The sequence below is a fragment of the Malus domestica genome, chromosome 13 (assembly GCF_042453785.1).
Source record: "Malus domestica chromosome 13, GDT2T_hap1".
Lineage (NCBI taxonomy): Eukaryota > Viridiplantae > Streptophyta > Magnoliopsida > Rosales > Rosaceae > Malus > Malus domestica.
The window spans coordinates 24,950,560-24,974,348 of record NC_091673.1 but is presented as its reverse complement, the minus strand read 5'-3'; the positions used below and the strand labels follow the sequence as shown (position 1 = coordinate 24,974,348).

At 41.4% G+C, this 23,789-nt stretch overlaps 1 protein-coding gene across 18 annotated transcripts; it reads right to left on the bottom strand.

Moving 5' to 3' along the window:
- Window positions 1-1,089: 1,089 nt before the first annotated feature.
- On the bottom strand, window positions 1,090-19,358 carry LOC103453808 (tRNA-specific adenosine deaminase TAD2-like). Of its 18 annotated transcripts, none has more exons than XR_011574428.1 (9): window positions 19,172-19,355; window positions 16,772-16,837; window positions 4,495-4,532; window positions 4,018-4,084; window positions 2,898-3,057; window positions 2,570-2,666; window positions 1,626-1,866; window positions 1,449-1,534; window positions 1,090-1,296 (listed from the first exon to the last, which is right to left on the bottom strand). XR_011574428.1 is itself a non-coding variant. In XM_029091258.2 (9 exons), the coding sequence occupies exons 2-8, from the start codon at window positions 16,835-16,837 to the stop codon at window positions 1,491-1,493; spliced, it is 576 nt and encodes a 191-aa protein (XP_028947091.2). In that variant the 5' UTR covers window positions 19,172-19,358; the 3' UTR covers window positions 1,090-1,296; window positions 1,449-1,490. The 18 variants fall into 18 exon arrangements, 8 of the variants coding, with proteins under 8 accessions (XP_028947091.2, XP_070666429.1, XP_028947087.2 ...); XR_011574423.1 differs by lacking the exon at window positions 19,172-19,355 and adding an exon at window positions 17,181-17,384; XR_011574427.1 differs by lacking the exon at window positions 19,172-19,355 and adding an exon at window positions 17,133-17,253.
- Between the last annotated feature and the right edge of the window lie 4,431 nt (window positions 19,359-23,789).

Sequence of the window (23,789 nt, the reverse complement as noted above, 5' to 3'; positions counted from 1 at the left end):
CAAAAGCACTTTTACAAAAAAGTTTACCAAACACTCTGCTGATTTATTTCACAGCCGCTTATTCTCACAGCAGCTTTTTTTCAAAGCACAGCAATACCAAACCAGTCCTAAGTCTACGATTAAAGGAGTTCGATACTCTCATTAGTTTAGGACTTCAAATTTAACTATGAATTATGGACTCTCCAAACAGCCTTTATTGGAACATCGACCTCATTTGATGTTTAGGATTGGCATGGCTTAGACAGGTCACCAAATTCCAAAGAATATTGAATGAAAATATGGCTGCTAACTTGCATATTTTATCCAGGTAAAGGTAAAAGATAGAGAAATCATGAAGAAAACTTGTCCCTCTTAATCCCCAAAAATATTGGTAGGATTGAGTGGGACATGTATGTTTTGTGACTTCCCCATCTTCTACCTCCATTTCGACAGAATATGCAAGTTAACATCAGTGTATTAAAAGCGTGAGGCGTGGACGAGGCGTCCGAGGGGAAGCCCGGGCTAGGCGTGAGGCGAAGTCTCACGGGACCTAAATTTTTTAATATATACACTGAGCGTACACATATAGTATATTAAAAATAAGATTATTAATCAATAATCACCCTGAACACACACATATATTATAAATATATATATATACACACATATATATATACATATATTATATTATATATGCATAAAATAGAGGATGAAAAACACAATGAGCACACATATAACAATGCATGCAAACAACACACACATCCATTATATAAAAAATAAAAAATCAGAAAAAAGGCATAGAGACAAAAGTGCAAAGAAGAGGTATGAGACAGTTAAAATCCTACCCAAAATTTGGGTTCGGGAGTAAAGAAAGAAAAGAAAAAAAAAAAAAAAAAAAAAAAAAAAAAAAAAAAACTCACTGAGGTGCGCCTAGGCGGCTCTGGCGAAGCCTTTCGCCCACTCCAGCAAAACTGAGGCATTAGCCATGGCGCCCAGCCTCAAGGGCGCCCTAGGCGCGCCTCGAGGCGAGTTTTTTAAAACATTGGTTAACATACATATCTTGTGTTCGACATTCATTAAATCTAGTGAACCGTCAAGCCAAACCTATCCTAAACATCAAACGAGCTTCTTATAAATTCAACCAACTTTGGATTACATAATTGTAGTGATAGTAGAAAATATCGAAGAGATCCATATTTCGTGTAGTTTTCCCAAAGTTTTCATCCGTTTCCCTTTCCGAAGTCCGCAAAATCCAATTTTGGGCTGTTGCAAACCTTAGGAAGGTCTTGCCTTGGTCTTGCACTTGATTTTTGACCTCTGAAATCAAATTAACGATTGTTACATTAAACAGTGAAAAAAAGAGGACAAAAAAGGGTACAAACAGAACGTTAACATAACAGAAACTGCAAAGCGAGCAAGAAAACAATCAAATTAAAAGAGAAAATGAACTCGAAAAGACTCAATGGTACCATTTGATAAATGAGGTGAGAAAGTACTGAATCTCTACGTACTCATTGCGTTGCTTGTTGAGCAAGAGGCCGATGAGGCTTTGGAGCTGAAAGAAACCAAACAATACAGTAAATTAAAGACGTGAAGAAAAATCTCAAATACTTTAACCAAATGATGAAATATTCCAAGTAACGAACATGAACAAGGGCAGTGAATCTGACAAAAATTTGTGCTACATATTGAAATCCTCCAATGAGCAGGAGTTGACAAACTATAAAATGCAAAAGTAACGATTAGATTATAGAAAAATATAAATTAAACATGAACTAGATACCATTAGGGTTTCCCTGCTCATAAAAACTGCGAAAAAGTGAGACTGCTTCTGTTGCCATTATCCCTCCAGTGCATTTGAATCCTTTCCCCTTTGGAGCTCCACCACTATACAACAAACAGAAAGTGAGACTGAGAGACAATAATGTTGGCTAGAAAATCGGAGAATTCCAGAGAGTCTTCAGCATTAGCTACAGCTAAGGAATCACCAAAAAACACTTCCAGCTTACCTCTTACAGCCAAGTCAATAAATAGGCAACATGGTTTCTGTATGGTAGGATTGTTTGTACTGTCTAACTAGTTTTCTTTTTGGCTGAATGTATTGATTAACTTATTAAGAACCCACTAAACCTGTGGGAAACAATCAACGTTAAGACCAATTTTAAGGCTTGAGCCCTCGCATAACATCCAAAAATCAAGGATTCAAGATATACATATGCCTGAACTCTTCTCATCAGCACATTCCTCCGATAAGAATCGGCACAATCTCAATGACAAAAAGATTTCATCAGATGTCCTCAACACCCCATCTTTAGTGAGAGATTTCATGTTTTGTGATATTAAATTGTTGATGGCAATTATGTGCATATATCTATGAATTTTGTGGTGCGTGTCTGTCAGTCACAGCGGGTTACTATATATAGATACTTATGTGGTTCCCTGCATTATGTTATTCAGAAACTCTCCCGGAATGGTACACCAAAACAAGCAAACAATTTGTTAAAGATAACCCAGAGAAAAAGCAATGATTAGGGAAGACACTACAGAAACTCAATCAAATCTTGATTGTGATGTGGGTTCAGAAATGAACCTCGTTTGTGGCTCAGAGCTACTTGAGTTCAATGACAATATTGATCCACACCCACCAAATTTGTCATTGGCACAACCATAAAATACTTCCCTTATTCCTAAACATGGGAGGAAGAGTCACCTATACATTAATCCAAGTGACAAAAGGAAGATAAAGAAGTGTCAACATTTACTTGCAGATTATAAGAAAGGGAAGTGTTATTGGCACTCCACAAATATCATTCTACACTCCTCACAAGTCTATTTTTCTTTCTAAATATAGAAGGTTTGGAGTGTAGAATGAGAATTTTGGAGTGCTAATAACAATTCCCATAAGAAAAAGGGCATACCAATAAATGATAAAGCCGCTGCACACATTATGCATGGCTCACATGTAACATAGAGTCTACATTTTGAAAACTTTTCGGCAACTTGTGACTTTGAAAGCCTCTGTTCTCTCCACTGCTCAAGAAGAGTATCAATGGCTTCCATCTCTGCATGCCTTGTAGCCTGCATTTTTATGGCAAGCACGTTAGATTAGAAACTCATAAGTTCCAAGTTCAAAAGGCTTACATAGGAAACAGAGTTCTCGTGAACATTAAAGAAAGCAAGCAAGTGCCAAACAGATATATTATGAATTATTATAACGCTATAATTGTAAGAAAGACTCCAAAGAATGCAATATACAGTCAGTATATTTTGAAACATTTGATCCAAGAATTTCATCTATTATTTTGAAACATTTGATCCAAGAATTTAACCATAGAATTGTACTTTTGAGTCAAAGTAGAAGGCAGGAAAAATATAAGAACAGTAAAGTACCAAGATCGAACTGAACACCCACCCACCCTCATTGAAATCGGTAAGGCATTAAAGATGCAAGCTATGTACACAAACAATGAACATATATACACAAACAATGAACAATCCTCAAGATATTCGAGTTAATGCATTAACTGGGTCCCACTATTTCCTTGTGGTTCCAAGGAAAACTGTTTTTAAGGGTACATTTGGGTGAGGAACTTTTAAATTCAACGGATTTAGACATAGTGATGAAGAAATGAATCACAAAAAGTTTAATGGGAGGATTACAAAGCACCACATGAGCATTACAAAAGGAAAAGGCATGCGAGAGGGATTTGCAAATGACTACTTTAAAGGAGTCATTTTACAAATTCCTCTTATGTGCCTTTGTTATGCACATGTGGTGCATTTTCTAGTTCCTCCTATCTAACTTTTTGTGATTCTTTTCTTCTTTATTTTGCCTATATTCCTTGGAATTTTGAAGTCCCTCCCCCAAACAAAACTTAAGAGAATAAGAAATTGAGATGTTAAAATTATTTTTATGGGTAAACCAGAGACATGACAAGGTATTGGGATTTTCGCCAAATGAAAAGAAGGCTCAGAAACAAATATCCAGATAAACAGGAACAATTATTTCTTCAACATCAGAACCAATGGTAAACTTACATTTCGTGTCTCATTAGTTTGATTTCTTCCCGAGGCTATGACCTTCCCATCTTCAACAATCACACAGCTATTCAATCAAATTTATAGATTAGAAAAGTGCATTAATACAAAGTAGACCCTTGATTTTTAACACAAGAAGCAATTGAGCTCATGTCACATCAAACTTCAAGAAGGTGATCAGAAGAATAAAAAGATAAGATGGGTATATGATACTGTAAATTTTTTAATTCGGCTTGGGAAGCTTAATAAAGTGAAAAGTTGTGTTACCCCTACAGTCTTGCCCTAAATGAGCAACAGGGCTACTTTCAAAATTCAGAAGAGAATAATTTTCAAGCTATGCATATATAACAAGGTATATTAACCTATTTCCAGCAGTTATGTGATCAAATGGCCAAAACGGGTGAGTATAAAGCTCAGGAGTATAAAGACTCGTAAAAGTGTGGCAAACACAGTTTATGCAATTAACAGAAAACTTACCCAACAGGAACTTCAAGGCTGTCCAAAGCTTCATTTGCCTGCAAACCGAAAGCAGGACCAAATATGGAAGTTATATACCGGAAAGCATAGCAAATTTAATCGCCCAAAAATAACTATTAAAAAAATAACAAAGTGGCATGCACAGCATTGAATTCACATGAGGCATAAAGTTTCCATCATCTGATAGCCTGAAACACAAATTTCTGTTAGATGATTGGAACCAGAACAGCCCTAGAATGCCACTGTGCTCGGTTTTGCCTATAATATTCCATTCGCTCCGAATACTCCATGTCTTTCTTAAAGTCTCTGTCCAACTCCCTAGGTCTTTCTCTACCCTCTTTCCTCTATCTCATAATCGCATTTTCTAACCGGAGCATCTGTAGGTCTTCGTTTCAAATGTCCCTAGTCTAATTGTACATTCTTTCATAATCCTTGTAGGACAAGAATCTATGCACCTTTAGCTTTCCTAATACAAGCCTAAACAAAATAAGACTTTAACAAAAGACAAACCAAATCCTAACAATCTCCACCTTGGTGAGTCAAACCAAGTCATGACAGTTGCAACCCAAAGTATCTTCAAACCTTCTTGAAGCAGCTCCATAAAACTTACAGTATCTTTACCTTGGCAAACTTCTTCTCGCCTCATTGCACCTCAAGTGAGGAGGGCAAACTTCTTCTTGCCTCATTGCACCTCAAGTGAGGAGGTTGAACGTTAATCAATCAACGAGATTGATCAATTTCAAGCAATGCTAGGTAATCTGCATGACTGTCATCCTTGTGAACCTTTTCAACCCAAATCTCCTTGGACTCCACCCAATCCCGGATTTTGTGATACCTTAGTCCAATGTGCTTTGATCTTCCATGGAAAAGCTATTCTTTGTCAAGTGAATGACACATTGACTGTCACATTTCAGCTTCACATAATCCTAAGTGATTCACATTTGGCTTACCAAGCCACTACACCAAATTGCTTCGTTTTGGCCAGAGCAATGTACTTTGCTTTTGTGGTCGACAAAGTTGTAACTAGTTGTAGTAGTGCCCTCTAACTGATTGGTCGCATGTAATGACATAATCAGAAGTTGACCTTCTCTTGTCAAAGTCCCCTGCATAGTCAACATCAACATTTTCCAACACCTATGCATAGTCAACATCAACATATCCTAACACCCCTGCATTTTCTTTTTACTTCTCAAACATAATCCCTTGTCGCCAGGAACCTTTCAAGTAACATAATCCACTTGACTGCATCCCAAGTTGCTTTCCTAGATTTGTCATGTACTTGGAAGCGACGTTGATTGATTGAGCTATGCTGGGCCGTCAGCCGTGTGCATACGATTGCATACAATAGGCGGGCTTTAGGGCTAGGGCACCTTCTCCATCACTTGTTTCTCTTTCTTGAACTTAGGACTAGGACAAAAATATGTGCACCTTTAGCTTTCTTAATACAATCCTAAATAAAATAGGACTTTAACAAAAGATGAACCAAATCCTAACACGATCTCCGTAAGAGATAAATTGCCTCCATAGTTGAGCACCCTGGCATGTACCCAAATTGGTTGTCTAAGGCCCATGTATGTTGCCTCATTCTATACTTAATAACTCTCTTCCAAAGCTATATTATATGACTCATTAACTTAATACTCCTATAATTCATGCAATTTTGTATGTCACCTATTTTCGTAGATAGGTAACAAAGCTTTTTCGCCACTCATTTAGCATCTTCGTTTTCAAATCTTATTGAAAAGGTTTGTGAACCATGCTATACCCGTGTCTCCCCAGACCTTCCACACTTTGATCAGTCGAGACCTACTGCTTTTCTATGTTTCATCTTTTTTAAAGCTACAACCACTTACTCGTTCCTAATTCGGCGGCATGAGTAATTTCTACACTCTTCCGAGTTACTCAACTCGCCTAAAGAAGTATTCCTTTTGTGTCCTTCATTGAGAAGAATCTCTCCATCTGTCTTTAACCGCTCTCTCCGTAGCTAAAATATTTCCTTTTTCATCCTTGATGCATCTTAGTTCAAGTCTCTTTGTCCTCCTTTTCCTTGCTTTCGTCAATTTATAGATATTCAACTCTCCTTCGTTGGTACCCAAACACTTGTCCATATTGTCAAAAGCCATTAGTTTCGCTTCTCTCATGGCTTTCTTTGCCTTCTTCACTACTATATACCTCTCACAGTTTTCATCAGTTCTATCCTTGTATAAGGTTTTACAACAATCCTTCTTAACCTTAACTTTTTCTTGTACTTCATCTTTCCACCACCAAGATTCCTTTTAATGTGGAGCAAAACCTTGGACTCTCCTAATACCTCGAATACAGCTAGCCATGGAATCTCACATTGACTAGCATTCCCCTCTGTATCCTGAACACCTTGGGCAAGTACTTTCTCTTTGAAAGTGACTTGTTTTTCTCCTTTTAGATTCCACCATCTAGTTGTTGGACACTTCAAGATCTTGTTCTTTCTTCTATCTCACAATCCCCCTTCCTCATTAAAAAGAAATCTATTTGTGTTTTTGATGACCTGTTCTTATAGGTGATCACGTGCTCCTCTTTTTTTAAAGAAGTATTGGCTAGAAATAGATCGTTTGTCATTGCAAAAAATGACTTCCCCACCTCATTACTCTCCCCAAAACCATGGCCACCATGGAAACCCTTGTAGTTGATTGTCTCATTGTCCTCATGTCCATTTAAATCTCCTCCTATGAGTATCTTCTCTGTCTGGGAGATTCCTTAGACCAATTTTCCAAGATCTTCCCAAATTCTTCATACTCCTATCCAACCCAACTTGAAGTGCATGTGTTGTAAATATTGCATTTAAAATGCAAAAAACAGAACAAACTCAGAAGTTGAAAATAAAACAACAACAACAACAACAACAAAGCCTTTTCCCACTAAGTGGGGTCGGCTATATGAATCCTAGAACGCCATTGCGCTCGGTTTTGTGTCATGTCCTCCGTTAGATCCAAGTAATCAAGTCTTTTCTTAGGGTCTCTTCCAAAGTTTTCCTAGGTCTTCCTCTACCCCTTCGGCCCTGAACTTCTGTCCCGTAGTCACATTTTCGAACCGGAACGTCAGTAGGCCTTCTTTGCACATGTCCAAACCACCGGAACCGATTTTCTCTCATATTTCCTTCAATTTTGGCTACTCCTACTTTACCTTGGATATCCTCATTCCCAATCTTATCCTTTCTCGTGTGCCCATACATCCCACGAAGCATCCTCATCTCCGCTACACCCATTTTGTGTACGTGTTGATGCTTCACCGCCCAACATTCTGTGCCATACAACATCGTTGGCCTTATTGCCGTCCTATAAAATTTTCCCTTGAGCTTCAGTGGCCTACGACGATCACACAACACGCCGGATACACTCTTACACTTCATCCATCCAGCTTGTATTCTATGGTTGAGATCTCCATCTAATTCTCCGTTCTCTTGCAAGATAGATCCTAGGTAACGAAAACGGTCACTTTTTGTGATCTTCGCTAGATTGCTCCGGTCATTAGTGTGGATAAGTATATAAATGGATAGAGATAGGAAAGCAAACACAAGATGTACGTGATTCACCCAGATTGGCTACGTCCACGGAATAGAGGAGTTCTCATTAATTGTGAAGGGTTTACACAAGTACATAGGTTCAAGCTCTCCTTTAGGGAGTACAAGTGAATGATTTAGTACAAATGACATTAGGAAATATTGTGGGAGAATGATCTCGTAACCACGAAACTTCTAAGTCCCGGAGTGTGGTATCGGCTTGACTTTCCTTATCTGTCTCATAGGTAGATGTGGAATCTTCTCTGGAAGTACTCTTCCTCCATCCAGGGGTGGTATCTGTAACTGGTGGAGATGCACAAGGTAATGTATCAATGTCACTTGAAGCTTACTTGTAGTTTCAGGCTTGGTCAAGCGCGACACAAACCATGTAGTAGGAGTCCCCCAAGTCGCCGAGCTAGGGGATCTGCTGAAAGAGGTAACAGACAAGGTAAGCAATCAGAGCTCCGGCTGATTGTTCACATTCTCCCTATCTTGCAGGCAGCATGAAGGATAAAGAGAAGAAAAATGAGAAGAGATGATATGGGATACTTTTGCTTTTGAAGAAGTAACTTTCCACAGGCTTATTCTTGAACTGGGCTGGAGGGTTTTCTGGTTTCCTCCAAAGTATAAGGCCGACTGAAGAATTTGAGGGTCAAAACAAGTCCATCAAATCTAGAGTACGTTCGACCCTGCTGATATGGGATACTTTTGCTTTTGACAGAGTAGTGGATGTATCGGCACGTGTGCTGTTACGATTGTCTCCACATGTTTCCTTGTATCCTTCTCACTTGCCCTATCCTCAGGCAGATGCGGTATCTTCCTTGGAAGCATAAGATGTTGAAGATGAGTACTCGAGAGCAATGCCAGGGTAAGGGGTTCCAGGCAGTCAGTTCCTGGCTGGAAGCTTGATTCCAAGTGCTGACTGATTGCTCTCTTTCTCCTTGTCTTGCAGGTAAGAACAAGGCCAAAGGAAAAGACAGGGAAAAAGCATGATATGGGATACTCTTGCTTTTAACCCTGATGATATGAGATATTCTTGCTCTAGTATAGCTTGTTTACAGAGGTATTATCGGGGGGAAAGAAAGCTGAATATTTCAAAAGGCTTCGTTGGGAGTGCCCTCTCAAATAAGAGGAAGGGTTGAGCATTTTTGCAGGTCTGCCTGTCCGTTGGGGATGGAGGTCGACATATATAGGAGTCCCTAACATCAAGTAATAATGATATTCCTTTACCCTGCTTGGTCATAGCACGGTAGTGGGAGCTGCCAGCTTCACAAGTTTTAACTCTGTCAGAGCACTTTGAAAAAGTGGTCTGTGGTATCTGGAAAGCTGATGTTGCGTGTGAAGATTACAGACAAGCTTTATCCAAGGAGATCCGGCTCTTGAAGTTGGGAAAGTGGTGCCTCTTCGGTTTTCGAACAAGCAATCCTGTCGGGGATCTGGCTCTCGAGATTCGGAGAACGATGCCTCTTCGATTTTTGAGAAAGCAATCATGCTGGGGGTCTGGCTCTCGAGATTCGGAGAGCGGTGTCTTCGATTTTTGAGAAAGTAATCATGTTGGGAGTTGGGAGTGTTTTCTCGAATATGAGTAAAGGTTGGGCATGTTTGCTAGTCTACCTTGCCACGAAGCACAAAGGTTGACACACAGGGACTTTCCAATTATCCAGCAGTGGTACTGTTCCTTTACCCTCTCTTCGATTTTTGAGAAAGTAATCATGTTAGGAGTCTGGCTCTCGAGATTCGGAGGGCGGTGCCTCTTCGATTTTGGAGCAAGCAATCTTGTTGGGGGTGTTTTCTCGAATGTGAGTAAAGATTGGGCATGTTTGCTAGTCTACCTTGCCACGAAGCACAGAGGATGACACACAGGGACTTTCAAATTATCCAGTAGTGGTACTGTTCCTTTACCCTCTCTTCGATTTTTGAGAAAGTAATCATGTTGGGAGTCTGGCTCTCGAGATTCGGAGGGCGATGCCTCTTCGATTTTGGGGCAAGCAATCTTGTTGGGAGTGTTTTCTCGAATGTGAGTAAAGGTTGGGCATGTTTGCTAGTCTACCTTGCCATGAAGCACAGAGGTTGACACACCGGGACTTTCCAATTATCCAGCAGTGGTACTGTTCCTTTACCCTTGTGGGTAATAATATGGTAGCTAGGCCGTCAAAATTTATGTGTCTAAACTTTGTTAGTGTTGTTTCTTTGCTATTCTTTTACCCTTCTTGGTCATAGCGATGTAGTGAGAGTTGCAAGCTTCACGTGTCTCGACTTTGTCAGAGAACTTTGGCAAAGTTATATGTGGTACCCATGAGCTACTGTTGCGTGTGGGAAGTGGGTGATTGAACAGTACGATTCATGTGCTTTCTACTTCGCCAGAAATCTTCGACAGAATGCCCATAATTTCCGCAAAGCTGAGTGTGCGTGTGACAGGTGCTGACAAGGCTGGAAAAGTAGTCTCAACTTTGTCAGAGAACTTTGGCAAAGTTATATGTGGTACCCATGAGCTACTGTTGCGTGTGGGAAGTGGGTGATTGAACAGTACGATTCATGTGCTTTCTACTTCGCCAGAAATCTTCGACAGAATGCCCATAATTTCCACAAAGCTAAGTGTGCATGTGACAGGTGCTGACAAGGCTAGAAAAGTAGGTGCCTCTTCGATTTCTGAGATCGACCCTCGTGGTCTCTGAGCAGCCCAGCTTTTGAGAAAGCAAACCTCTTCGATTTCTGAGATCGGCCCTCGTGGTCTCTGAGCAGCCCAGCTTTTGAGAAAGCAAACCTCTTCGATTTCTGAGATCGGCCCTCGTGGTCTCTGAGCAGCCCAGCTTTTGAGAAAGCAAACCTCTTCGATTTCTGAGATCGGCCTTCGTGGTCTTTGAGCAGCCCAGCTTTTGAGAAAGCAAACGCCTCTTCGATTTCTGAGATCGACCCTCGTGGTCTCTGAGCAGCCCAGCTTTTGAGAAAGCAAACGCCTCTTCGATTTCTGAAGCTTCGTCGAGTGCAGATTTTTATAGAGGCTGACATTAAGTTCCACAGCACACTTGAATATCCACCAGTAGAAGCTCCATTCTTGCACTTCTAAGATCTTGATTTGTCCGACCTCTTCTCTCTTCTACACCTTTGAAAATGTCTGGCCCCTCCGACCGTCGTTTTGACTTGAACCTTGTTGAAGAGGCAGCCCCGCCTTCTCCAGACAACATATGGCGCCCATCCTTCGTCTCCCCTACTGGTCCTCTTACCGTTGGGGATTCCGTGATGAAGAATGATATGACCGCTGCGGTAGTGGCCAGGAACCTTCTCACTCCCAAAGATAACAGACTACTTTCCAAACGGTCTGATGAGTTGGCTGTTAAGGATTCTCTGGCTCTTAGTGTTCAGTGTGCAGGTTCTGTGTCTAATATGGCCCAACGCCTATTTGCTCGAACCCGCCAAGTTGAATCATTGGCGGCTGAAGTGATGAGTCTCAAACAGGAGATTAGAGGGCTCAAGCATGAGAATAAACAGTTGCACCGGCTCGCACATGACTATGCTACAAACATGAAGAGGAAGCTTGACCAGATGAAGGAATCTAATGGTCAGGTTTTACTTGATCATCAGAGATTTGTGGGTTTGTTCCAAAGGCATTTATTGCCTTCGTCTTCTGGGGCTGTACCGCGTAATGAAGCTCCAAATGATCAACCTCTGATGCCTCCTCCTTCTAGGGTTCTGTCCAGTACTGAGGCTCCGAATGATCCCCCTCCGGTGCCTTCTCTTTCTGGGGCTCTACCGACTGCCGAGACTTCTCCTAAGCAACCTTTGTGAAGGCTCCCTCTTGTTTGTTTATTTTGACTCAAGTATATGTACATATTTGTAATTTATCGGGGATATCAATAAATAAGCTTTCCTTCATGTCAACGTATTGTGTTAAATCACCAAAGCCTTCTTCGCTAAGTTCTTTGAATTTTCTTTTATTGAAGCTTGTCTGTTGGAGCTTTGTGAGTGGAGCATGTAGGTTGAGGTAGTGTTCCCTTAATTTCCCGAGCGAGGACAACTTCTCGGTTGGAGACTTGGAAAATCCAAGTCACTGAGTGGGATCGGCTATATGAATCTTAGAACGCCATTGTGTTCTGTCCTGTGTCATGTCCTCCGTTAGATCCAAGTACTCTAAGTCTTTTCTTAGGGTCTCTCTCAAAGTTTTCCTGGGTCTTCCTCTACCCCTTCGGCCCTGAACTTCTGTCCCATAGTCGCATCTTCTAATCGGAGCGTCAGTAGGCCTTCTTTGCACATGTCCAAACCACCGTAACCGATTTTCTCTCATCTTTCCTTCAATTTCGGCTACTCCTACTTTACCCCGGATATCCTCATTCCTAATCTTATCCTTTCTCGTGTGCCCACACATCCAACGAAGCATCCTCATCTCCGCTACACCCATTTTGTGTACGTGTTGATGCTTCACCGCCCAACATTCTGTGCCATACAGCATCGCCGGCCTTATTGCCGTCCTATAAAATTTTCCCTTGAGCTTCAGTGGCATACGGCGGTCACACAACACGCCGGATGCACTCTTCCACTTCATCCATCCAGCTTGTATTCTATGGTTGAGATCTCCATCTAATTCTCCGTTCTTTTGCAAGATAGATCCTAGGTAATGAAAACGGTCGCTCTTTGGTATTTCTTGATCTCCGATCCTCACCCCTAACTCGTTTTGGCCTCCATTTGCACTGAACTTGCACTCCATATATTCTGTCTTTGATCGGCTTAGGCGAAGACCTTTAGATTCCAACACTTCTCTCCAAAGGTTAAGCTTTGCATTTACCCCTTCTTGAGTTTCATCTATCAACACTATATCGTCTGCGAAAAGCATACACCAAGGAATATCATCTTGAATATGTCCTGTTAACTCATCCATTACCAACGCAAAAAGGTAAGGACTTAAGGATGAGCCTTGATGTAATCCTACAGTTATGGGAAAGCTTTCGGTTTGTCCTTCATGAGTTCTTACGGCAGTCTTTGCTCCTTCATACATATCCTGTATAGCTTGGATATATGCTACTCGTACTCCTTTCTTCTCTAAAATCCTCCAAAGAATGTCTCTTGGGACCCTATCATACGCTTTTTCCAAATCTATAAAGACCATGTGTAAATCCTTTTTCCCATCTCTATATCTTTCCATCAATCTTCGTAAGAGATAAATTGCCTCCATGGTTGAGCGCCCTGGCATGAACCCGAATTGGTTGTCCGAAACCCGTGTCTCTTGCCTCAATCTATGCTCAATGACTCTCTCCCAGAGCTTCATTGTATGACTCATTAGCTTAATACCCCTATAGTTCATGCAATTTTGTACATCGCCCTTATTCTTGTAGATAGGCACCAAAGTGCTCGTTCGCCACTCATTTGGCATCTTCTTCGTTTTCAAAATCCTATTGAAAAAGTCAGTGAGCCATGTTATACCCGTCTCTCCCAAAACTTTCCACACTTCGATTGGTATATCGTCTGGGCCTACTGCTTTTCTATGCTTCATCTTCTTCAAAGCTACAACCACTTCTTCCTTCCGGATTCTACGATAAAAAGAGTAGTTTCTACACTCTTCTGAGTTACTCAACTCCCCTAAAGAAGCACTCCTTTCATGTCCTTCATTGAAAAGATTATAAAAATAACCTTTCCATCTGTCTTTAACCGCGTTCTCTGTAGCAAGAACCTTTCCATCCTCATCCTTGATGCACCTCACTTGGTTTAGGTCCCTTGTCTTCTTTTCCCTTGCTCTAGCTAGTTTATAGATATCCAACTCTCCTTCTTTGGTATCTAGTCGTTTATACATATCGTCATAAGCCGCTAACTTAGCTTCTCTCACAGCTTTCTTCGCCTCTTGCTTCGCTTTTCTATACCTTTCACCATTTTCATCGGTCCTATCCTTGTATAAGGCTTTACAACATTCCTTCTTAGCCTTCACCTTTGTTTGTACCTCCTCATTCCACCACCACGATTCCTTTTGGTGTGGGGCAAAGCCCTTGGACTCTCCTAATACCTCTTTTGCTACTTTTCGGATACAACTAGCCATGGAATCCCACATTTGGTTAGCTTCCCCCTCTCTATCCCACACACACTGGGTGGTTATTTTCTCTTTGAAAATGGCTTGTTTTTCTTCTTTTAGATTCCACCATCTAGTCCTTGGGCACTTCCAAGTCTTGTTCTTTTTTCTCACTCTTTTGATATGTACATCCATCACCAACAAGCGATGTTGATTAGCCACGCTCTCTCCTGGTATAACTTTGCAATCCTTACAAGTTATACGATCCCTTTTCCTCATTAGAAGAAAATCTATTTGTGTTTTTGACGACCCACTCTTGTAGGTGATCACATGTTCTTCCCGCTTCTTAAAGAAGGTGTTGGCTAAGAAGAGATCATATGCCATTGCAAAATCCAAGATAGCTTCCCCATCCTCGTTTCTCTCCCCAAAACCATGGCCACCATGAAAACCTCCATAGTTGCATGTCTCCCTGCCCACGTGTCCATTTAAATCTCCTCCTATAAATAACTTCTCCGTCTGAGCAATTCCTTGCACCAAGTCTCCAAGGTCTTCCCAAAATTTCTCCTTCGAACTCGTATCCAACCCTACTTGAGGTGCGTACGCACTAATCACATTGATAAGTTCTTGTCCTATTACAATCTTGATTGCCATGATTCTATCTCCTACCCTCTTGACATCTACAACATCTTGTGTCAAGGTCTTGTCCACAATGATGCCAACACCGTTTCTCGTTCTATTTGTGCCCGAATACCATAGTTTAAACCCTGAGTTTTCTAGATCCTTTGCCTTACGCCCAACCCACTTAGTTTCTTGTAGGCACATAATATTTATCTTTCTCCTCACCATAACTTCTACTACTTCCATAGATTTTCCCGTCAAGGTTCCTATATTCCACGTTCCTAAACGCATTTTGCTCTCTTGAACTCTACCCTTCTGTCCTAGCTTCTTCACCCTTCCCCGTCTAATAGGATCAAAGTACTTCTTTTGTGTGTCCCGTGTAAAGTTGATAGGAGCATATGCTCCCAAACAACTTTGAGTGGAGTCGTTCGAAAAGAAGTTTCTATAGCCCCCTTGCTCATTTAACACTGCATCCGGGTGCCGATGGAGATACAGCGACCCTTGCTCACTTATCACTGTGCTCGGGCCACACAGCGCGCCACTTACGGGTGACGCACTAGCTTTAGCGCGATTTCGTTCTGGATTCATTTTCATAAGGATTCGACGTGATCATGGAGTGCCGGCTGTCGACTACCTGACGCCCTCCCCCTCCTCCTTTATCCAGGCTTGAAAATAAAACAACCAAGATAAATAACACCAAGAATTAACGTGGTTCGACTATATGTGCCTACATCCACGGGGCAACAGCAACAACAATATATCAATATATCAATGAGTAAGACGAATAATCTTATCAAGCCTATAGGATAAAGACTTAATGAAAAAACTAAATGAACAAGAACAAGAAATACACTTTTTATCTCTTTTCTTTTTTTTTCGCACACTTTTTCCTTACAATATTCTCTAACTCTTTACTCATTGAGTAGTATACAATTTATTGTTTTGCTCCAATTCAAAACTAGTGCAATAGCCCATTTATATAGACATAATAAAAGTCTTCTTCAATAAGGATTATAATCCTAATTGGAATTTAGTTATGAATCATTCTCCAATTGAGAAACCAACTCCAATTGGGAAAACAACATCAATTGGGTAAACAATTTAAATTAAATTAACAACTTCTTTTGGGAAAACAGCTTCAATTTGGTAAACGATGTAATCTTCTACAACTATAAATCCTAATAGACCCGAGACAACTCATCATGGGTTGGAAAAATCAAATAGCATGCGCACTAATCACATTGATGAGTTCTTGTCCTATCACAATCTTGATTGCTATAATTCTATCCCAGACCCTCTTAACATCTCCAACATCTCTTGTTAGAGTCTTATACCGTTTCTGGATTTGTTTGTGCCTGAATACTAAAACTTAAAACTCGAGTCTTCAAGTTCTTTTGCCTTAAGACCAACCCACTTAGTTCCTAGAGGCACATAATACTTATCTTTCTCCTAACCATAACTTCCACTATTTCCATAGATTTGCTCATTAAGGTTCCTATATTCCACGTTCCTAAACGCATTTTGCTCTCTTGAACCCTACCCTCATGTCCTAGATTCTTTGACTCACTCGTCCAGTAAGTTCAAAATACTTCTTTTACCTGTCTGGGGCAAAATTGATGGAAACAGATGTTTCCAAACAACTTTGAGTGGAATCATTCAAAAAGAAAGTTTCTATAACATTCTTACTCATTTGACACTGCATTCGGGCACCGATAGAGATTCTGCAACCCTTGCTCACTTATCATTGTGCTCAGGCCACACAACTCATCACGTCCGAGTGACGACCTAACTTCAGCAATTTCATTTAGGATCTGTTCTCATTGGGATTCGACGTGAAAACGAAGTACCGGCTGTCGACTACTTGACACCCTCCCCCTCCTCATTTATCCGGGATTGAGACCGGCAGCATAAGATAAACAAAACATCAGAGAATAAAAAAGGAAATACAGAGTTTGAAGTGATGCTGTCTCAGAAATGTAGAAACACAAGTTCCTTGAAAATTGAAACCAAATCGCATCCCACAGTTTATAAACCTCCCCTAGTTTAAGATGTTAATAGTAGCTATTGTAATTTACCGATTACTATCCAACAACTTAAGGTTACAGCCAGCTAATGTGAAGCCGCAGCATTACCTGTTCTATAGCAAGACGCATAAATTTAAGGGTGTCGTCAGGGTACTCTTCTCCAAGAGATGCCATCTGTTGAAAGCAATTAAAAGATTACAGAAATACTGTAATTACAAAAATCGAACACAAAAATGTTAAGTCTGTCGATTTTTTTCCCCATAACGGGGTTGGGTGCATGCTCAAACACGCCAACACCCAGAAAAATCCCCAATTACGCTAGCCCTAATTTCAACAAACAAACAAAAATTGAATCCCAAATTATGGCAATCGTAATTTCAACAAGCAATCACAAATTCAAGGGGAAATCGTAAGACATTAAATAAAAAATAAAATAAAATTGAGAGAGCAATTTAGGAAAGAAGAGTACCAGGTGCAAAAACTAATAACAGACGGAAATATTGGCTTAATTACATACCCCCGGTATCGCGCCAAGTAATCTGAGGGCAACAGGCTGCGGCGTTTCCTTCTTTCCTATTAAAACGGATCTGTCTCTCCGCATCCGTCCGGGTCATTTAATCTGGGACGTTCCCTCAGATCACAAACTTGATTTTTTATTTTATTCTTTACTTGTTTTACGGGGACAGATCTTTCCATGGTGATTTAGTCCATTAAAATTAAATCAGCGTAGTGGAATTTTCAATTGAAAAAGGCTTATTATATTAGCATATGATTGAATAAACCTCACGTACTTAATACACTTTATATTTACTTTTTCAATTAAAAATTATCTTAATACACCTCACTTTCTTCCCCAAAATACCCTCACAGCCCACGTTCTTAATATACATCTTACATTTTCTACACACACCCCACATTTTTTATACATCCCATATTTCTCAAATCTTATAACACTCATTTTTAATTTTGCCGAATGATTTCAAACTATATGAACTTTAGTTTGCCCAATGATTTCAAATTGAATGATTTAAAAAAAATGTTTAGACTCATTTGAACATTTTTCAATAACAATAATAATGATTTCAAAGCTTTCGAAACACCGATTTCATGTTCCATTCGTCAAAAATAATTTTTCTCAATCAACATGTTTATAGTTTCATTGCGTAGGGTTTTATTCAACAATAGAGAATGAGAGGGATTTTGATAGTTGAAATAAAGCAAAGAAAAAACAAGGGCCTACCTCAAATTAAAGCAAAGAAAAAAGTAGTCCTCTTACTGCAATTGGAAGCCTTTTTCACTAAAAAAATTTTATAAAAGAAATTATCAAGAAAATGGAATTGACATTTTAAACATAACCAAAAAGTCACATAAGCCAAAAGAAATATCACAATTGCAATTATAAACTGATCATGAATAGACTAGTTCCTCAACTTTGGAAAGCCCACATCTAACCAACAAGAAGAATAGCACTCACGATCACTAAACCTTGCAAGTCGTAAAACTAGTGTAAAGACAGCACAAGGAAAAAATTGCACAACCCTCTCATAGTTAAGATATTGAAAGACCTGAATGGACAGGTAAGGGGCAAACTAATTACCTATCTACGTCTTTCTCATTTAATTAATTATGCTTATTTGTAATTCTGCTTTGATTTCTATTTGAAGTTAAATACGGAATTTTATTTTCAAGGGTAAATATCAGTTTATTATCCTCAAGTTTTGTGATTTTCAATATTTTGTACATGAAGGTTTTTTCGTTCAAAGTCATACCTAAAATGTTATTTTTGGGACAGTCTCATGTATCTGTTAGCCTAACTGTTACATATCCCTTTTAATTGATGACGCGGTGCCAACGTGGACAATAACTGAGCGTGATGTGTCAATAAAATCCCAAGTGGATATTAAAAAAATAAATAAATAAAACAGTCTTCTTCCTCACACCCCCGGCCCTCCCTCCCTTCTCTCCGAGAGCACACACCCAACCTCTGCACCTTTGACGACTCTCCTTCGTCCCTTCTCCCCCTCCCTTTGACTCGGCCATCGATTCCCTCAACTCGCCCGAGTTCCCCTTCTCCGACTCTCCTTCATCCCTTCTTCCCCTCTCTTGGTAAAGGCACACAACATCAAACCCTAATAAGTTCGGGAGCTATTACCTGAGCTATTTTGGCGAGCTTTCGAGAAAATCGACTACAGCCTCCTCTATTCGGGCTTCCAACGGCCGCTCAGAATAGCAAGAAACAGGCAGAAGAGAACCAAGGAGAAAGACAAGATGGAAACAGAAAGAGGAACATATCCCTAATGAAATTCAACTGGCCAAATGGAGTTTCTGAATTCAGAAAAACAAACAGAATGTGAAATTCAAATAACAAATCAAAGCTCTGATAACAAAACTCAGTAACCAAATTAAAACACACAGAGAAAGTTCAACAAAATATAGCAATTGAACTAGGGATTTCCACTGAGATTAATTTAAAAGAAAAATTCAAATTCGAAACAGTGAATTACTCACCTGAGAGTCGGAAAAAATCGCTCACGGAGAGAAAGCCCCAAATGAAAACCCTAACCCTATAAAATTAAGAATTGGAAAGAGACTTGTTGGAAGAATCAGAGTAAAGAACTGGAAACCCTAACCCTTAGCACGATTGTTGTTGTGGGCGACGCTATAAGCTCTTAGAAGAAGAGAAGGAGAAGGGGAATGTTAAGCCCATTTACTGGAGCCCACTACTTCCCTCCTTGCAACCGGCCCATATCAGTCCCTTTATCCTCATGACTAAGTAACTAGGGTTCTCCCTTACCAGGAGTATAAATATGTAATAGAGAGGAAGAACACTTTAGGAATGAAATGAATTAAACTGCCTCTTTTCCTCAAAACTCTCTGTTTCCTTCTCGCTCTTTCTATTTCATGCACTATTTCCTGTTCAAGTTACCATTTTTAGCTAATCTGAGCCGATTGGGTGTACCAATTGGTATCAAAGCCCGTCGACCGATGGGCAAAAACACGCAAGCCGCTAGCTCTGATCCCGATGTTGTGGCCGCGGCGGTGGACGTTCGTCACGAACACCTCCGTAACCAAGTTGAGGATGTCTGCGACACCATCACCCTTTTGGAATCCCAACAAGCTTATTTCCAGAAATCTCTTGACCTCCTCAACAACTCCAACACTGCCTTCCAAACCACCATGACCTCCCAGTTCACTTCATTCCAGACATTACTTCTAGATGAGCTCCACCACCTCAAATCAGCCGTCCCACCTACACCCACCCCATCCTCCACTGTCCCACCCACCCCCACCGCTACACCCACCCCTATCCGTGCCTCTCCACCCAATCTCCAACCCTCATTCCGCTCCCTCTTTCCTCCACCAACCACATCCTACACGGGTTTGGGTCTATCTCCCCCACCCACTTTACAACCCATCCCCACTTACACCCCCTCCAACCGGCCCACTACAACCCATACCACCATCACACCCAGGCCTATTAACCAACCTCAAACCCACCAAACCTCCTCCTCACACTTTTCACCTCACCCTTACACACTCGGGCCTTCCTTCTCCCACTCCTTCCATCTCGTAACCACCTCTCATTCTCCTACTCACACCCACCCGCCATCTTATACGGCCCAACCCCCTGCCCCTACCTTCAAACCCATTAAATTGGACCTCCCTCGTTTCAATGGAGAAGACCCCTACGGTTGGTTGGCCATGGCCGAAAGATATCTCGACTATTACGAGGTTCCCCCCACCAATGGGTCCTTGTAGCAGCCTGTAACTTTGGTGCAGATGCCTCCATTTAGATGCAGGGTTCAGGCCGCGAAAATTGGGGCCTCTTTGTGGATCTGTTGCTCCAACGTTTTGGTGGGGGCGATCGCGCAAACATTGAGTCCCGGCTTACTCACATTCAACAAAAGACTACTGTGGATGATTATCTAGCTGAGTTCACCAGGCTTTCTTGCAGGGTAACAGATTGGACGGAAAACCAATTAAAACATGTATTTGTGGGTGGCCTAAAGGAGGACATCCGTCATGATGTCCTTGCTCTCGAACCCGAATCCCTCTATCAAGCCCAGAAACTAGCCAAAATTTTTGAAACTAAACTGCAAGCTCAACGTTCAACCAATCCCTATTTTCCCCGGTCTTACATAACACATCACCCCACTCCCAATTCCTCTTTGCCCAACCCAACACCACCACTACATACAAAACCAACCTCCCAGCCCCATACCACCACTAAACTCTTAACACCAGCTGAAGTGCAGGACAAAAGACGAAAAAACGAATGTTTTGGTTGTCATGAACAATATTCTCCCACCCACAAATGCAAAACACCACTGCTCATTTTGCTTGAACCTACTCTGCCCGAGGAAGATCCTCCAGAATTCCACGATTGCAACGACAACACCCCTCCAGTCGAGGACAATACTTGTCATATGCTGGAACTGTTCTCTCTTCCGGGTATTAATATTGGACGACCTATGCGACTGACAGGCTATATTTCATCAAAGCCTATCACCGTGTTGATCGACTCTGGAGCCGCATGCAACCTCTTGCATCCCCACATTGCTGAACAGTTAGGCCTCCATGTGGAGTCCATTACTCCTGTGAAGTTCACAACCGCATCCTAGGATTAATACTCGTCCAAACGTGTTACTGATGTGACTATCACAATACAAGATTATACTTTGCACGGACCCTTCCTCTTACTGGATGTCCCTGGATGTGACCTCATATTGGGTGCCGAATCGTTGGAATCCCTCGGCTTTATTGGTTGGCACTTCAAGCAGAAAACAATGATATTCTCTGTGGACGACAAAACTTACACACTCCAAGGCCTGACACCCTCAGCATCCTTATTTCTTACATGTCACATGGTGGATCAATTACTACACAATCCTTACTCTCTCCTTGCTTCCATTGCTTCCACCGATACTACCCTTACCTCACCTACTGATACTCATCCCGCCCTTCTCTCCCTCATCCACCAATACCAGCACTTATTCACTACCCCATCAGGTTTTCCACTTGAACGCTCCATCGACCACAAAATACCCCTTCTGCCTCATACCAACCCCATCAACGTTCGCCCCTACCGCTATCCCCACTACCAAAAAACTGAGATTGAAAAACAAGTGCGGGAATTCTTAACTTCAGGTGTCATCCGACCCAGCTCCAGCCCATTTTCCTTCCCGATCCTTCTTGTTAAGAAGAAAGACGACACTTGGCGATTGTGTATTGATTATCGCACCTTGAATGCTGCAACTATAAAGGATCGCTTCCCTATACCAATAGTGGATGAACTTCTTGATGAACTGTCGGGCGCCACCATATTTTCAAAATTGGACCTCCGGTCAGGTTACCACCAAATTCGAATGAGTATTGAAGACATTGCCAAGACTGCTTTTCGCACCCACGACAGCCACTACGAATTCACGGTAATGCCTTTTGGCTTATCCAATGCACCTGCAACCTTCCAATCCTTAATGAATTCGATTTTCCGTCCGTACTTACGGAAATTTGTTTTGGTCTTTTTTGATGATATATTAGTCTATAGTCCTTCCCTTGCTACTCACTTCTCCCATTTGGAGACAATTTTCGAACTTTTGTCTAAGCACAGCTTGAAGGTGAAACTGAGCAAGTGCTCATTTAGCCAAGATCAAATTGCTTATTTGGGGCATACCATCTCTGGCAAGGGAGTTGCTGTGGATCCCTCTAAAATAAAGGCTATCAAGGAATGGCCCCGACCAACATCTCTCAAAGGCCTGCGTGGTTTCCTCGGTTTAATCGGTTACTACAGAAAATTTGTCAAGCATTACGGCCTATTTGCCAAACCACTAACCAACATGTTGAAACAAGGCAGCTTCTCGTGGTCAACTGACTCCCTTAAGGCCTTCAAAGCTTTAAAGCATGTGCTATCCACAACACCGGTGCTCGCCCTCCTAGATTTTACAAAGCCATTCGTCGTTGAAACTGATGCATCAGGTAATGGAATTAGAGCTATTTTAAGCCAAGAGGGGCGCCCCATTGCTTACTTAAGCAAATCACTTTCCAGTCGTACACTTCAGCTCTCCACTTATGACAAGGAGATGTTAGCAATCGTCTTTGCTGTGCAACACTGGCGCCATTATCTTTTGGGACAACATTTTCGCATTATCACAGACCATCAACCCCTCAAACATTTTCTGGAGCAGCGCATAACAACCCCTCAACAACAAAAATGGTTAGTGAAATTACTGGGGTATAACTACTCGGTTGAGTACAGACCCGGTCCTCAAAATAGTGCACCATATGCTCTATCGAGACAACAGGACCTACTACCGTTAATGGGGCTTGTCCACACCTATTTTTGATTGCATACCGCAATTACAACAGTCCTATCCACAGGATCCGCAAGTGCAAGAAATCTGGCCTCTTTTATCCCGCGCACCCACCACCACAATCAAAGGTTTTTCCCTTCTTAATGATGTGCTGCACTACAAACAATGAATCTTTGTCCCACTCACATCCCACTGGCGCCCTAAACTTTTGGAAGAATTCCATGCCTCTCTTCAAGGGGGCCACTCCGGATTCCTTTGAACTTACAAAAGGCTCTCTAGAAATTTTTAATGGCCTGGTATACGGAAGGACATCAAAACCTTTGTGGCTGAATGCACAGAATGTCAGCGCCAAAACATCGAACATATACACCCCCCCCGGGTTGCTGCAGCCCCTGCCCATTCCCACTGGTATCTGGCAAGATATATCTCTCGATTTCATCGAAGGCCTGCCCATCTCCAACGGGTACACAGTCATCCTTATGCAGCCTCTGTCGCAGACACTTTCATCAAAGAAATCTTCCGCCTACACGGTATGCCTAAGTCGATTGTGTCTGATCGCGATCCCATTTTCATCAGCAATTTTTGGCAAGAGTTTTTTAAACTCCAAGGCAGCAAACTGTGCCCAAGTTCAGCTTACCACCCTCAGACGGATGGTCAAACAGAGGTTCTCAACTGCACATTGGAACATTATCTTCGCTGCTTTTCCACTGACAAACCCTCAAACTGGTCTTCTCATATTCCCTGGGCAGAATGGTGGTATAACACCACTTTCCAATCGGCCATAAAAATGTCTCCATACCAGGCTGTCTACGGTA

Excerpts from the sequence above, each read along its gene's own strand:
- LOC103453808 (XM_029091254.2), bottom strand. The coding sequence starts at position 17,264 with ATGCGGAGAGACAGATCCGTTTTAATAGGAAAGAAGGAAACGCCGCAG. Across the intron at positions 4,533-16,771 it reads TGCGTCTTGCTATAGAACAG|GCAAATGAAGCTTTGGACAG; the intron begins GTAATGCTGCGG and ends TTCGGTTTGCAG. Across the intron at positions 2,667-2,897 it reads AGCGGCTTTATCATTTATTG|GAATAAGGGAAGTATTTTAT; the intron begins GTATGCCCTTTT and ends TCCCATGTTTAG.